The sequence below is a fragment of the Grammomys surdaster genome, unplaced genomic scaffold (assembly GCF_004785775.1).
Source record: "Grammomys surdaster isolate TR1022 unplaced genomic scaffold, NIH_TR_1.0 126059, whole genome shotgun sequence".
Lineage (NCBI taxonomy): Eukaryota > Metazoa > Chordata > Mammalia > Rodentia > Muridae > Grammomys > Grammomys surdaster.
The window spans coordinates 5677402-5693824 of NW_021620869.1; the positions used below are offsets into that span (position 1 = coordinate 5677402).

General features: G+C 48.7%; 1 protein-coding gene across 7 annotated transcripts in view; it reads right to left on the reverse strand.

The window, feature by feature from the left end:
* Agap1 (ArfGAP with GTPase domain, ankyrin repeat and PH domain 1) overlaps positions 1-16423 on the reverse strand; it is a 436006-nt gene that overhangs the window by 257641 nt on the left and 161942 nt on the right. For all 7 annotated transcript variants that reach the window (XM_028755318.1, XM_028755317.1, XM_028755316.1 and 4 more), the window contains exons 4-5: positions 4982-5067; positions 2374-2515 (exon numbers count right to left, since the gene is read on the reverse strand). In XM_028755318.1, coding sequence (XP_028611151.1) covers positions 2374-2515; positions 4982-5067 — 228 coding nt within the window. The remainder of the gene's footprint in view (positions 1-2373; positions 2516-4981; positions 5068-16423) is intronic.

A 16423-nucleotide genomic window follows, 5' to 3' on the forward strand; every position in this document is an offset into this window, starting at 1 on the left:
TGAGCACTGGAGGGCCCTTCACTCACCCATGTGCCCCCATATGAATAAACACAGTGCCCACCTCTGCCCTAGAAGGTACACTGAGCTCAGCACCGTCTCTCAGCACTGGCCTCCTGGCCTCCTGCAGGTCAGGTATCCCTAAGGGTTTTTCAGCTCTCGAACCTTAACAAACCCTAGCCTCTAAACTCACTTAACCTAGCCAGCAGAAAGGAAACCTCAGGGAGCTTCTCATATCACCTCACAGTCTTGCTGCCTACATCCCCAGTGTTGGCACAGGTGACTCAGGAACCCACTGAGCATATAACACATGGGTGCTGACAGTAGATCATGGGAAAGCCACACAATCCACCTTCCTACCATAGGTGCCCTTGGTCCCTCAGCCCACTAACAAGGTCCAAGCAGGGCCCCAGAACAGCTGGTCCTACACTGAGATAAAAGGGATAAAAGTAAAATCTCGATCAAGGTCAAGTCCTGTGTCCACTGACCCTTGACACATGGCTGTTTGACTACTATCCATTCTTCAAGTTCCTCTCCCAGAGCACAGAGGGGCAACACTACACTACAGTAGCTACACTAGCTACACTAGCTCTAGTCTAGGTGTGTGGGGACAACCCCTGGACTCTTTACTCCACTCCACTAACAAACAAACACTGTGGGCAGGAGAAACACAGCAGGCAGATCTGTTCTTTCCACCTACTCAGGAGCCACAAGTCACGGAGAGTCCACAATGGGAAAACACCATGTCTCAGATGCAGGCCTACACGGCGCTTACACACCAGGCTAGCTGCTGGGAATCACCCTGTCAGCCATAGGCAAAGCTTTCATTCAGAATTCCTCTCTTCTGCTCTAAGACAGCTGTGGGGAAAACTGGCTGGGAGATATACTGGCTTTAAAATGCCACTTGAGGACTTTCCAGAGCAGGCACCTTAACCATGTTACCCATGTAGCACAGTGCCAATGCTCTGGGAGCAGGTTTCAGGGCTTCTAGGGGACGCACGCACGCACGCACGCACGCACGCACGCACAGATGCTCTAGCCATTTCCATGACAGGGTGTGATGCTTGAACAGAACCTGTATCACCTGCCTGCATACTTCGTCTTAGGATGCCTACAATGTCTAGATGGCTAGTGTACCATGTACAAAGCATACAACTTTAGTACAAAGACAAGGCTGGCCTGGAACTTACAGAGAGCCACCAGAGTGCTATTAAAGGCACGGACCACCACACCAGGGCACTGCTTTGTATTTTTGAGATAGTTTTGTTTTGTAGCTCAGGCAGCCTTCAGTGGCAATCTGTCTTTCTCAACCTTCCTAGTGCCATGATTACAGGTGTGTATCACCTATATTTTAATTCCCCTGTCCCCGGACTTTATGAAGGGACAAAAGCACCAATTGCACATTAAGAACCAAAGCATTGTCTCCAGGTGGCCAGCAGAGGGAGCTACAGGAACAAAAAAGTCTTCTATTTGGTTTAAGATTGAATGGCAGAGGTTTGTTGCTGCAGGCTTCAGAAGTAAGAGAGACCACAGACATGCATCCAACAAAAAATGGGGGTGAGGGGGAAATGGTCTCCATGGAAACACAACTCTAATACTTTACAAATGACACATTGAGGGCAGGCAGGCAGTGCCTCATTACAGGGCTCTCAAACCCTGACTGCACTTCAGCTGGTAAATACCAGATTTACTAATTCCATCCGAAATAGTAAAAGCAGGTCAAAATTTAGAGAAGCCAGGAAGAGATACCACAAATTTTGTTTAAAATCTTGGCTAGACTCCAGTGGCCAATTCATGAGAGCAACTCTGTGACCAGGCTGAGGGTGCTGCCTGATTCTGTGTGACAATCACCTTACTCAGAGGACATGTTTTACAAGATATGAAAGACAGTAATAACTGAAGCCATAGGGACTCTGTGCCCTTGGGGAAGGGACTGCTGGGTGGAAAAGGAGAGACCATGAGATCCTGGGGAGTAACAAGGGTGAGGGCAAAGCTCAACTGTCTATCACAAGCTAGCATCAAAGGGGTACTGAAAGCAAAATAAACCAGACATTTGTAATAAAAATAAATAAAACCAACCTGATTAATGCAAAAGGCAATTAAGGCATCATAATGTAGAAAAACCATGAGCCAGCAGGTTTTCCTGAAGCACCTGGGGTGTGTGTGGAGGGGGAAGAGCAGATATCTGTCTGAGCCTAAATGATGTCTCCATAGAACCAATCCAGAAACGCCATGCCATGTGATGGTAGTTCTCACTCTGAAAAAGCAACTTCAGCCCCAGCCCCCACTTCCAGCTTCAGGTCATTTCCAAATTCCTCCATACTTCAACCATGTCCACAAGACCTTCAAAACCAGCCATGCAGGGCTGGCACTCACCCTGGGTCCCCACCAGCACTAACGGGATCTCACTGGTGTTCCTGTAGTTGGCCATTCGGCTGTAGTAATGGTAGACAGTCTGGAAACTGATCTCATCCTCCAAGCTGAAGACAAAGATGACCGCATCCACCCACATGGCAAACTGTAGAGAGAGGAATTGAGAAGGGCAGCTGAGTGGGCCACAGGCAGAGGGTGTGAGGCCTGACCTTTGTGAGCTCCAGAACAGCCCTTGGCTGCTGCCTGCTGCCTGACCTGTGCTGTGTGCACTGTGGCCAAATTACTGATGTCTCCTATGTACATGTGCATGTACACATGTATACACACACACACACACATATATACACACATGAATGTTTCCTCCAGGGCCCTTCTCTTTCTGAGGATCCAAGCCTCCTGTCTCCCTGTGGGCACTATGATCCTAAGTGTCTACCCTCTGGCACGACCAGCTAACCCACCCTGCAGATGGAAGGCTCTACCTGCACCCTGAAGCCTCCTCATCTGGAGACAGGGCATGTGGATCAGTTCACACACCCTCCTCAGAACCTTCAAAAGACTTAGTGGCCTTCAAGTTGAGCGCAGATTCCTCTTCTGTACCCACACAATGTGCTGAAGAGCCGCCATGCCCAAGGCACCCACCAGCGGAGACTGATGCTGTGTTTTCCCAGAGAGTTCCTGCTACTGCAGAGGCTGAGCAGCCACCAAACCCCCTCAGCTCCCTGCTGGGAAATTACTACTTACTGTAGGAAGGTTAAAAGGGGAGCTGTGAGGTTAATCTATACCCAGGCCTCTGACATCATCGTATTTACAACAGCTCTCTTGGGAGAGGGAGGGAACTGGGCTCCCCGCAGTGCCCAGCAACCCATGCTCACAGACAGTGTTGGAGTTCCCTTCTCTTTACATGCGTAAACAAACAAGAGAGCCCAAGTCTCCCTTTGTTTTCTCTACAAGAAGCTTAACCTCGGGAAGCTCTTAGGGCCAGGCAGAGCTCCTAATTAATTGTGGTTGCCTGTGTGTGTGAAGTGACAGCCACCGACAACAAACTGTATTCGTTTAAATGTGGAATACTTACACAAGAGACTTATAGACCTCAAGTTCAAATGGCAAATACACAGGTCAGTACGGCCCTTGGATGCACAGGGCACACTGGTGGCTGCACAGGAAGCCTGGGGCTCATCTGACTGAGTGCTTTTCTCTTCTACACGCCAGGAGGGATGCCTTCATCTTGGTGATGGTTGGTGTCAACTGTCTACTTTTTGGGGGGGTAGGGGTGGAGGGAGTTTGAGACAGGGTTTCTCTGTGTAGCCCTGGCTGTCCTGGAACTCACTCTGTAGACCAGGCTGGTCTCAAACTCAGAAATCTACCTGCCTCTGCCTCCCAAGTGCTGGGATTTAAAGGCATGTGCCACCACTGCCCGGCTGTCAACTGTCTACTTGACAGAACCTAAGATCACCGGGGAGATGGGCCTCTGAGCCTGTCTATGGGGGACTGTTCTCATGCTGACTGAGATGGGAAGACATACCCACTGTGGGCAGAATCAGTCTCAAGGACTGCAAAAAATCAAGTGAGCTGAGCCCTAGTGTCATTAATTTGCTGCTTCCTGCTTTTGACTGTGGCTGTTTCAAGTTCCCTGTTGCCCTGATTCCCATGAAACGATCGACTCTACCCTGAAATTCTGGGCCAGACAAACCCTCTTCTCTAAGTTACGTTGCCAGTGTGTTTTATCACAAGAAAAAAATAAAACTAAGACACAGTTTCCTCCAAGAGGCAGAAATCAGAAGGCCTTGCCCTGTCTGCCAGCACAGGAGGAGGTCTATATGCTTCACGGGAGATTACAGCCCCTCATATTAAATCAGGAACATCTGTACCTCCTTCTCCCAGGCCCTGCCTCTGTCTTAGCAGGTGTGAGCTGTCCTAACAGGTGTGAACTGTAGCAAGTGTGAGCTGTCCCAGCAGGTGTGGGCTGTCTCAGTGGGTGTGGGTTGTCTCAGTGGGTGTGGGCTGTCCCAGCAGCTGTGGGCTGTCCCAGCAGGTGTGGGCTGTCTCAGTGGGTGTGGGTTGTCTCAGTGGATGTGGGCTGTGTCTACTTCTGGGCTCTTTGCACTTAACTAGAAGATCACGATGTCAATAGAGAAGTCAGCTGGATAAAGTGTTGACGCTATCTTTCGAGAGATTTTTCAGTCTCTCAGTACACTGTAGTCTAGGGTTCAGTGAGGAATGACATGGGCTAGGAGGGCTGGCAAGCTTGTGGGAGATGCCCACTCCTGTCAACTGGCAGAAAAGCTTCCCAATTCCATCCAGCAGACTTTGAAAATGATGTTGCTCTGAGATCAACCAAAGGGTAAGAGACCAAAATAGGATATATTTATAAATATAAAAATTTCTAGAAGCCATTCAGACAGTCATATTTCAGAGCAGATGCTTTTTTTCCTTCTTAAAAACATATGAACTTAAAAAAAAAAGCAACCACTCATACCCAAACTCCCTGGGTACCTAAATTCCCTTATTCTAAACTTGATTCTTCTCTTGTTCCAGCCTTTAGATCAAGTCATCAAAGAGGGAGGAAAAAAAAATCAGATCAGTCTGGCATGAGTGTGCATGCAGTACTCACCTGTGCCTCCGGGGGGCCCCCTTCATCCCTAATCAGCAGCAGATAACTCTGTCCATCGACAACAATCTCCTTCTTGAACCTGCCACCTGCCACACACAAAACGCAACGTTACAGAAGAAGATGGAGAGGGTGGGGCAGACAGACACGGGCTTCGCTTGCGGAAAAATACACTCTAGGCCAGGCAGGGTAGCTGGCTGGGAGAACTTTTATGTATCTCCCACAAGCGCTGCATTTTTAGAGCTGAACTTGGATTTAGACATTTGTCGAAGAACCCGTGCTCCTTTCTGGTTACCAGGCACGGCCTCCTGCGCAACGCCAGGAACCCTGGCTGAGGAGTGTAGACTTTTCATGTAGAATGTAGTAATACATAAGTCGAGAGATTCTCACCCACTGGCAAACAGAGGGTGGGCTCTCGGAACACAGAAATGCTTCCTATGCTTGAGCAGCACCTGAGAACCTGTATTCTCCTCAAGGGAAACCCAGTGCTTGGGAGGGAAACACACAACGGCATGAGGATGGCGTCTCCGGAGTCACAGGCCACAGTTAGGGAGGGATGCCCGACTACTACACACGTTAGACAAAGCTACTGATGGAACCGCACAATCAGACAGAGCACTGCAGCACTGACAGGGAGGCATTAGAGACCACACGGGGTTAGCGAGAAACCACCTGGGGCCCTGCTGGGATGTCAGGACAAAAGGCAAAGAGGACTGGCAGAGGGAGGCCCAAAGGCCACCCCCAACATACTTAGGACAACTTTGAGGTCTGCACAGTGGAGTCATGCCACCTCTAAAACATGTTCTTAAGACATTTGGGGCTCCCAGGACCCACTAGTCTCTCTCTGTCTTCTCAAGGAAGGGCTCTAGTCTGACTGTGGGGCATGCATCCCTCCCTGGCTCTCATCTGTGTAGATTCCTCACAGGAACCCCAAGGAACTCACTGGACTCTAAACAAGTTTTCGAGAACCTTCCAGAGGCACTTCTGCCCCAGTCTCAGGTCTTAGCGGCTTCATCACAAAAGCTAAATAACTATACTCCCCACATGAACTCAAAGGTGCCCAGGACCTACATTAAGAAAGTGGTTCCTAAGGCCAAGAGGGACTAGCTGCCCTTCCTACACAAGTATACACAAATATGGACACACACACACACACACACACACACACCAGCCCTCCCTTCTCTTGTGTGCAACTAACAAGGAGTTGTGCTCGCCTTTCCTCACCTTCAGCTTACTCAATGAACTTTGCGATGCAATACAAGGACACACACTTGTGCTCTCCCACCCGAGTAGAATCACAGGAAAGGGGTGAGATGTACTAGAGAATGCAGGGACAGGACAGGCACCCCCAGACAAGCTTAAAAACATTTCACATGGCATGTCAAAGCCATAGGAGGAATTCTGTGACCTCAGATTCCCAAATCACAGATTCTTCAGCTAAAGAGGTAGTTAACATCTCCTCTCAAACAGGTTTCTGTCATTCCTGACACAGAGCAGACACCCCAAGTATAACACCTGAAAGCATAGCTATAACCACACTCTACCACCATTGTCAACTCTGTCTGAATCAGGGCTGCCCCCAAACCAGCCTCACCAGTCACCTCCCTCCACGACTGTGACTCCAACTGGAAGACAGTAAGGATGCTATCTGGTAGACTAAGTGTACAGACTATACACGACGCAGCATAAGCAGCAGTGGCCGGCATGACTGCTGCTAATATTCACACCTGCAGCCTAGGGTTGGCTCATGCTTCTATATGGACACACCTATCAGCCAAAGAATTTGCTCAAAGAGATAAATGCGCACACAGAGATAATCGGGCACACAAGCTGGGGTGGCCTTCACTGTTACTGCCTTGATTTTACTTTTGAAATTAGATACAGGAAACTTTTTTTAACTTTTAAATTTATTTTCATTTCATATGTGTTACTGTTTCGCCTGCATGTATGTCAGATGCCCTAGTCACAGACAGGTGTGAGCTGCCACATGGGTGCTGGGGATTGAACCCGGGTCCTCAGGAAGAGCAGCCGGTGCTCTTAACTGCTGAGCCATCTTCTAGCCTCAACCTTCTGGTTTTTGATGAGACAGATGGGAAGACAAACTTCAAGTGAAAAACAATGTTTGCAAAGCAACCTGGCATTCTGGGCTCTAAAATCCTCCTCCCTTTTTACTTCAGGACCTGGATATAAGGCTAGACACACTCACCAGGGTCTGAGGAAAGCAGTCTGCGTGGAGTTTAAAACTCTTCCCATGGTCCTCTGAGATCTAACTTTCATGAACTGATTCATGATGTAATCATCATCACCTACATCATCACCTGAGCGAAGCAAGAGCCCAACCGACAGAGAAACCATCTCTGAGGGTCATGGCAGTTGGCAGGCAGGTCTAAGACATGCTCTTGAAGCTCTGTGGTCACAGGAGAAGGTGTTACGTGGGGTGACATAAGGGTCTCCAGCAGGGTACAAATTTGTTTTTCTGGATTGAATCTCTGCAGGGGTGGGGCTAACTTGGTGGCATTTTACCAATATCCCTATCCTCATTGCAGCAACCCCTGCCCAGTGGTCACAGAGGTAAACTCCAAGGCTGAATATACATGAGGCTTCTCTGTCTTGCTCTGGACAGTCTGGTTTCAGAAGCAGCCCTGGTTGCCCACAGATGCAAGTCACCTCAATCCCCCTCTCCAGACATAAGCATGGACTGTGTGCAGTGTCTGTCCCTCCAGCAGGCTCCCAACAAAGAGCTCCTGTCTAGTCACTTGGACCTGATCATAAGTGATGTTTCTAGGGAGGTGAATCACACCAAACCCTCACAGGCCTTCCCAAGCTTTACAGAAGGTGGCTAGCTTTACAGGTATCGTGACCCCAAGTGAAGAACTCTCAGACACGTCCACGCCACTTCCAGACAGAAGTAGGTAGGTGCCTCTTTTCACCTCAAAGGCCTCTGCAAACTCTGATATCCCTAACATCTCAGATACAGATCACGTGACTCTTATTTGAACACTTCATCATTATTGAGGACACCTCTGGGTGACAAGCTTGTGTGAAGGTTCCAGAATTTCAGCCAAATTCGGAAACAAATATAGGGAACTGACCTGAACCCAGACATGTAATATAAGGAGATTAAAACCCAGCAAGGGGCCTGGGAACGCAGGCTGTGAGAAGGCGGTCCTTGACTGAACAGGATACCATCACCACTCAGGACCTCTGTGGGACAGGCACACCTGGGTCCTGAGAATCCAGGCTCAGAAATCTACAAAAACAACACACTGACATGTGCCCTCCACTGTCACCCAAAGAAGGAAGCGTCCTTGGCAGGAAGTAGGTACCTTGCTAGCACCTCTACTCTGAGGTGGGGATACCACATCTGAAATGTCAGAAACAGGAATTACTCCCTTGAGATCACAAAAGCCCAAAGTTTGGGACTATCACAGGGGCTTTGCCAGCTAAACACCCTTCACTGAGAATCAAAACTACTGTGGATTCTGGGATACTTTGGATTTTGGGGTCCTGCCATCTAATCTTGGCTATTAGATACTGTTTCCTACCAAAATTTTCAGAAGATAACCAAATTCCAATTTCACTTTTAATGTGAGTTTTTTTTTTTAATGGAATACAAATGCCATCTTTGCCCAGAGGTTATGTGAGTCTTCTGTTATTCCAGCGTTGGTGTGTGTGCTGTCAACATTCACGTAAGCGCTCCATATAGATTTAAGTTGTCTATTTAATATCCAAAGCCAAGTCATTCTCTCACAGGTCTACCTTATCCAGTCACCCAGTTCTAGCCCCATGGCCTTACTACAAAGCTGTGCTGAGAACTACTGTCAACTTCTCTGACTATTGGTTATGATTACCTAACATTAAATTGCAAAAGGTGTCACCACTATACACCCGACCTGACAGATGTTGCTGACCTGTGCCTAGCTCACCCCTTCTCAGTGTGCAGGTGCTGGGATGTTGTTAAAGGAGAGTCGCTCTATAACTCAGGGCCCCATACTGTTGCCCTTGGACTGGGAACTGTGATGGTTGCCCCTTTGTCCCACTCTAAGGTGCTGACTGACAGGACTCTGCAACTGGGGAAACATCTTCACACGCTGGGAAAATGCAGTCCCTTGCCTGTTCATAGTAATTCTTCCCCGGGTACAAGGCTCCCTTTGCAGCACACTGAATGCTGTGGCCCATCGTAACCTCCTTAACTGAATCTGGCCAGCAGCGCTGTGTGCTCACCTCCTCTGAGAATCAAGCATGGAGTTAACACAACCTCAGGTCTCTGGCTCACCTCCAACATGGACCTGCCAGCTTCTGCTGCCTTTGTGAGGCCTTGGATCTTTTTCTGTGTGTGCGTGTGTGCGTGTGCGTGTATTCACACCTTGGGTGTTGATACTCTGAGGCCATGCACCTTGCTTTTTGAGACAGCAATGCTTGCTGCCCTAGAACTTGCTCACGAGGCTAAAGGACTAGTGATCCAGGCTCAGGGAGTCACCTGTCCCTCTCTTGTACAAAGGTTACAAGCATGCATTACTATAGCTGGCTTTAAAAACAACACAAACAAAACAATTCTGGGGACTGGGCTCAGGTCCTCCTACTTCTGTGACAAGCACATTACCAATCTAACACTCCCCTCCCCAGCATCCTGATTTCTTCCCTCACGCCAGGGTTGCAGAGAGACAAACTTCTGCTCAGCAATACATATGACCAGCACTTCAGAAAGAACCGTTTGGTGACGGAACAGCATGCTGGTAACGAAGAGGACAGCTGTGTTCTCTGGCTTTAAAGCATATTTTAAAGGTCTGATTAGGGGTGCTGCTCACCATCCGACCTCTGCCAATTTCAAGGTGACTATTCTGAGACTCTCACTGTAGGAACCGTCTCTAAATCTGGGACACCACATGCCAGATAACTGGGTTCCTTCTGTTTCAGCTCACACTGGGAGGAGCTGCCACGGTTTATTTCTCTCGCATGCTGGGCCAGGGTCCCATCTCCGTCCAGTTCTGCTTTAAGGAGTAAAATAAAAGTAAGTGGAATTTTCCAGTTCCAAAAAAAGAAAAAAAGGAACTTCCTGGCATAAGTAAGGCCACAGATGTCTGCCTGTTTCGTCATTCCCAATACTTGCACTGAAAGCTAATACCGTATCTTTAACAGTTGTCCAAGCAAGGAAGACTGAAGACAATGACAAGAGCCCTTCCAGTGACATGGACAAGCACCTCTTGAGTTATTCCCCACAATTGTCTGGTGATACAAGCATCAGAGACCAGCCCAGATCCTTTGGGAAGCCTTTTAGACACTAAGGGACAGAGAAACCCCTGCCCTCCCACAGGCCTATAGCAAAGCCAGAGCTTCTGGTCCCCAACTGTCCTCTTCCATGTGAACACCAAGTCTCACATGACACTAATGTGACTCTGTCTGCAAAGGTACCATCCTCCTCAGCCTTGGGGCTGACACAGAGGCTGCAGGGAGCCCAGTAAGCCTTCTCCCAAACATACCCCCGCTCAGGGGGTACAGCAATAAACCATCGCTGTGCCCCTGAGACCACAGACCCCCCGCTGAAACCGTGAATCAGGTCTTCTTGAGGTTGTGCCCATCTCTGATTCAGCTTACACAAGGAGGGCCTAAAGTTACACTGAGCTGGAGCCTCCTTTGTGGGGCCACTGCAGAGAGCTCAGTCTCACTCGAGCCTAACCCAGTGGCCCTCACAGCAGGTGCCAACTGGCCTAGAGCCCAAACCCTGGCAAGAGAGAAGAAGAGACAGGGATGGTGCCAGGTCTCTTCTTGTCGCTTCTGAGTAGATATTTGTGAGATCAGTCTTTTCCACCTCAGCTTCATGGTGAAGCAGGACAAGTCCCTGAAAATTATTATCTAAAGCAGAGGGGACTGAGAGACGACGGGGTTGTAGGCCTTTTCTGCTCTCCCTAAGGGAACATAAACTTAATCACAAATGTGCCAAACTCATTTAAAAATTAATGCGGCTTTTAAACTATGACAAAAATATTTAAGCCAGTACTTTATGAGATTGGGGCTCTGGAAAAGTTTAGTATTGTGATATTTAAAAGGAATTTTGGACCACATAGTATTTTTACAGTGGGAACAGAGGTTATTGGTAACACACTCGTTTATAAAACTTAACCAAAACAGATTTCCTCTGCCATGCTTTTTTAAGCTTACGGTGGGAAATAAACGACCGGAGCGGTGTGCTAAGGACGAGGGAGGAGCCACCCACAGAGCCTGTCAGGGTCTCTGCAGGTCACTGGGGAGGAGGGTGACCTGAGGTAGCCTCACTTAACTCAAGTCCCTGTCAGGAGAAAAAGAAAGATTGGGAAGAAAAGGGACACCTCTGTCCCAAGCTGGGCTGGCAAATCAGAACTCCATGGGATCTGAACTGACTCCTTCATTCCTGGGAGAGTTGAGGGAGGGGGAGGGGCAGCATGAGAAGGAGCTGCACAGGGCAAGACTGTGGGAACACCTGAGGCCCCACTGAAGAAACAGAGCCCTCTCCCACAGCTGGCTCCTAGAAGTGAATTTGAGAGGCTTCCCATCTGCAGAAGCAAGGCCTGTACCCATAGCAACCTGAGGAAAAGGCAGTGATACTCTATGCCCCAGGACACACAATGGATGCTGGGGGAGGGCCTTCAGCAGATGCACAGGGGCAGCAGGGCCCTGGTCCCTAATCAAGAGAGAGTTACCTTCCTAGGGAGGCAAACAGAGGTAGCCAGGACACTATGACTGTCAAGGCTGGTGACATTTAGCTCACTGTGATGTTCTTCAGGGTCCCCATGCCGTCTTCCCCTGCAGCTGATGAGGCAAATGACAGCAGTCCATGGAAGGGCATTTTCTGAGTAACAGGCACTACAGCCTGAGAGCACTGGTCAGTGTGGATAACCCTAAATGATACGGATACCCTCCGCCAAAAAAAAGAGCCAATACAGCCCCAGTCTCCAAGACAATGATAGGACAGAGACGCCCACATGGGAGAAGTGAAAATCATAAGGACAAGATATTAGGCAAAGATCCCATCGGGGAAGGGATCAGTGGGGGAGGGGCCAATGAGGGAGGGGTCAATGGGGGAGGGGCCAGGGGAGGAGAGGAGGAGTCGGTGAACCAACCCCAGAGGAGGAGAAAACACATCCCAAGCAGCAGAAGGACACTGTGTGTGCACCAATGCTTTACACTTCAGTACAGCACAGCCAACAGGCAGAGGCTCGGCAAGAACTGAGGGCCAACAACAGCATGCGGGGCGCAATGTCTAAATTTGACACAGAGAAACTAGTCAAACTCTGTCTAGCTTGGGAGCTCAGACAGAGCTTGCCAAGGGCTGCAGAAGCTGGAGCCCGAAACTCAGTTCTATGTAAAGGCAACACTATTGTTCTCCTAGGCTTTGTAAAGACATCCAGTGATGTCCACATGTCTACGACATGGCCTAGAGAGCCATTTCTCAGATGGCCCCTGTCACTGAGCTGTGCCTGACTATGCTGCAGAAGGTAAAAAGCTATCTCCATAAAAGGCCAGAAAGTATTATAGGCTCTGTCAGTGTTCATTTTTATTTCATGTAAAAACTTCTTCATATCTCATAGGCAGCAACAACTCAGGCCTAGGTAACCTCTACTTGAAGGTTACTACTGGGTCCCTTCCTCCCATGCCAGGGATTGAACCCAGGGCTTCAGCTAGCCAAGGGCCCTGCCACTGAGCTACATGCTAGTCTGCACTCTGAATACTCCTTTTGTAGATGCACGAATTTACTGTTCTGAAGGTCACTCTGTCTGTCCTGAGTCTCTGGGGCATCATTTGTGTTGCAATTCCATGTAATCTGTTTACTAGAAAGAATGCATCAGGTTTTGCCTCAAGGCTTCTGCTCCTCCTGAAAGTGACTCTCTACTGGGAGGACCCACACCTCATGCTGGGGAGCACCATCCCATGCTAGCCTCCTGTTCAGAGCTGGCAAGGCAAGATGTCCTTGTGCCCTCTTCCTGGGGCTGAAGCTACTGGCCCTCAAGCTGAGCCCAAGCCTGACAGACCTCATTTCCTCCAGGACCAGGCTGCATTTGGAACACCTTGGAATATAGATGCCAGTGTGCGGGCCCCAAGCTGGCATGTGCTGAAGAAGCCAACAATCCTGGTGGGACTCGACCATGAGGGTCGAGTGCAGATCACCTTTACCCAACTCTAAGTCAGTTCCAATGCTTAGAAAAAGTCTGGGAACTCCTATCTACACACTGGCCCCCATCTCCAAAGCATGTACTATGTCACTGTCACTTCCAATGGGTGGTGACACACACTTGTGTTGGGACAGTTATGAGTCCTGTTCTTTTCAGGCATCAAACTTTACTCATGCAACCTAAGCCATCTTCTTATGGCTGTGCAGGGGCAGGCACAGTGTGGACTGGTTCTGTGTGAAGCGCTCTCCCAGCGGAAGCGCTCTCCCAGCGGCAGCGCTCTCCCAGCGGCTGCACACACTGTCCTCTCTGCACAGCTGGTTCACTCACTGGGCCCCACAGAACAGCTCTTGTGTTTCATTACTTCGTCTCCTGTTTTTCACGGTGTTGGCTTTTTAAAAAATTAAATGTTTATCAATAAGCAGTGGGGCTTAAAAAGCCAGAAATTGCTGGCCACATATGCTGACCTTATGGTCACAGGGACAGGCCAGCCCCAGGCCCAGCAGCACACATGGCAAATGTCTCTGCTTATGTCCCACCTAAGAATCCTAACTGTACCCTGAAATCAGTACAGACAGAGGCAGGACAGCACTACCAGCTATATCTGGTTTCCTCTTCTAGTCTAGACTAATCACAGATAAATCAATTACACAAACTCATTATAGCCACACATTGTAGGCTGCTGTCAGTATGAGGCTCTGTGCTAAGACTGCACACACATGGTGCTGGGCCCAGTCCTCCTTGGGTATTGTGGCCTATACCCACAGTAGCTCTGACAAGCACACACGTCTTTGTGTGGACCAGGAAGGGAACTATTTCTCGGAAAGAGCAGACCACCTAGGCTCAGTGGAGCCTTAGAAGTTAAGGAGTCACCTGTGTGAGGCAGGTTTGGGGTGTATGTACACAGTGCTGTCTGACTCTGGTCTGCACAAAGCTCAGTGAGTGGCAGGAAAATGAGATGCACTGCACAGGCCCATTGTTTAAAATCTCAAAGAACACTTGCCACTCTAGAGATGACACAGGACTTGGTTCTACCTCCATAGCCAGCAGTTCAGGAGCCAATAATGAGGCAGACCTTACTACTGTGTTCCACAAGACTAGCTAACCAGAATGTTTCCTTATACCTAGACATACCGATTGGTTCAAAGAAAAGGCACAAGGCCGTAGCAAAGTCAATCAGAATAATCTCTAAATATTTTGCTGGAAAGAGAAAAATAAAGAACTGAAAAGCAAAAGAGAGAAACATTCCACTTTTTCTCTGTACCAGGAGGTCTAAGCACCATGGTCAGAGGCATCAGCAAGATGCTTGGCACCACATGGGGACAGCTAAATAGCTAACTACTTGAGTGTTAAGGCCAGGACAGGCAAGAGATGGGAGAGGGAGAAGTCCCATGAACCTAAGTAAGTCAGAGTCTGGGGCTCCAGGAACATAGGTCAAGAAGCCGCCGACCTTCCCTATTTGAGCTGCTCTAGATGGGTTCCCTAACCCTCACCCCCACTCCTGGCTGCAGACTGACACAGTAAACCTAGTCTTGCTCCAGCCAGATCCCAGCAGCCTTTTGCCACGAGGTGCCTTAAAAGTGGAAGTAGGCTGCCCACTGATCGCAAAGTCAAGGACAGATGATACAGCAGACACAAGTACTAGATGTGGGGTTGGGGAATAACAGATTCCAAAATTAATGTCTGGCAGGTGAAGGTGATAACCTTCAGTGTAAGACACAGCTGTGGATGTCAAATGTATCCTGAAACATACCCCGGGACTGTAAATGTGGTGTCACCTGTGCTTTCCCACTGAGATGGCTATGCTGTTACACTGGAGTACAGCTCAATGGGTAGAGTGCTTATCTAGCACACATGACACACTGGTTCTACCTGCAGCATGGTGGTGCACGGATGCAATCCCAGCACTGGAGAAGCAGAGGCAGGAGAATCAGATGCTCAAGTCACCCTCTGCTACACAGTGACATCAAGGCCAGGCTACAACATATCAAACCCTGTTCTAAAAGTATAAAAAATAATAATGGTTATACTCAACTCTTTAGGTTCCTAGGACAACAGCCATGTGGAAAGCCAGGCCAGCTGATTCTGACTCTGGAGCCCGGTGGCATCCAAGTGTACACATGTCTAGTGACCATGAACTGCTGATTCTGCCCAGCATGTGCCAGCTGGTCTACCCTAGCTAGAGGGCTGGAAGACTTGACCTGACCAGGTGTAAATCAGTTCCATGTAATGATCAGGGAAACAACTGCTTCCTGGATGTACACACCAACCTCAGGCCCTGGGCCAGCTTCCAGTGAGTCTCTAGGTTCTTGCTCAAGTAATGATAAAAACACGGACAAGGCACTTAGTTCCTGCCAATCAACTGAAAAACACATTTTGTTCTGCCAGACTCACAGATGCCAGAAACATGACAACCTCCTCTTTCCTGGCTTTGTCGCTCTTTCCCCTTGTTCACAGTGCATGCTTCTCTTGTTACATCTTCCAAAGTCTAGTAAAGAATTGAATGTCCTTCACCTGTCTTACGCAGTATCGTATGAAGGCTCTGTGCCATGCAGGGTAGAGTCATAGATTGCACGAAACACACAAGATGTCAACATGGAAGGTAAGGTAGGGGACATTTCCCTTAGGGACCAGTTAGCAGCTCAAACCACCCAGAATAACAACTGAACTGAACTATGGAACCGACCAACCAGTGGGCCCATGATCTCAAGGCTCAAAGATAATCCTAAGCAGTTGCTTTTGCTAAAATCCCTAGGTTGCAAGCAACAGGGTAAAATTCACATTAAAAATCGTAAACGGGTAGGTTTCAAAACCACTCCAGTTTTATTAGGGTCATATGGATTTTTGTTTTACTTAAACGTCAAAGAGGATCGAAAAGAGTTTGGGAAGAAGCCTACCATCTGTGCAGCAATAGTGGCTTACTGGACTTTTTAAAAGTTTACTGGATTTGGAAAAGGTTCTCAGAGCCAATGGCCTAAATGTGTTTCAGCAACTCTGAGAAATCAAGTTTACCCTAGCGTTTGTTTCTAGGAGACTAAGCAAACATCCATTAACAAAATATTTCAGATCCACGTGCTTCTGAGAACACTCTCACTAGCCTGATGCTAGCCAGACACATCTGTTAGGAGACTTGTCCAAGCAGGCACTTTAGGGAAATATCAAGACTGAGGCATGGGACAGTGACTCTCAGGCAACTGCTAGCTGGATGTAAGTGACCACCAGGAACCTGCTGTAGCATGTGATATCGAGAGAGGGAGAGGGAGAGAGGGAGAGAGGGAGAGAGGGAGAGAGGGAGAGAGGG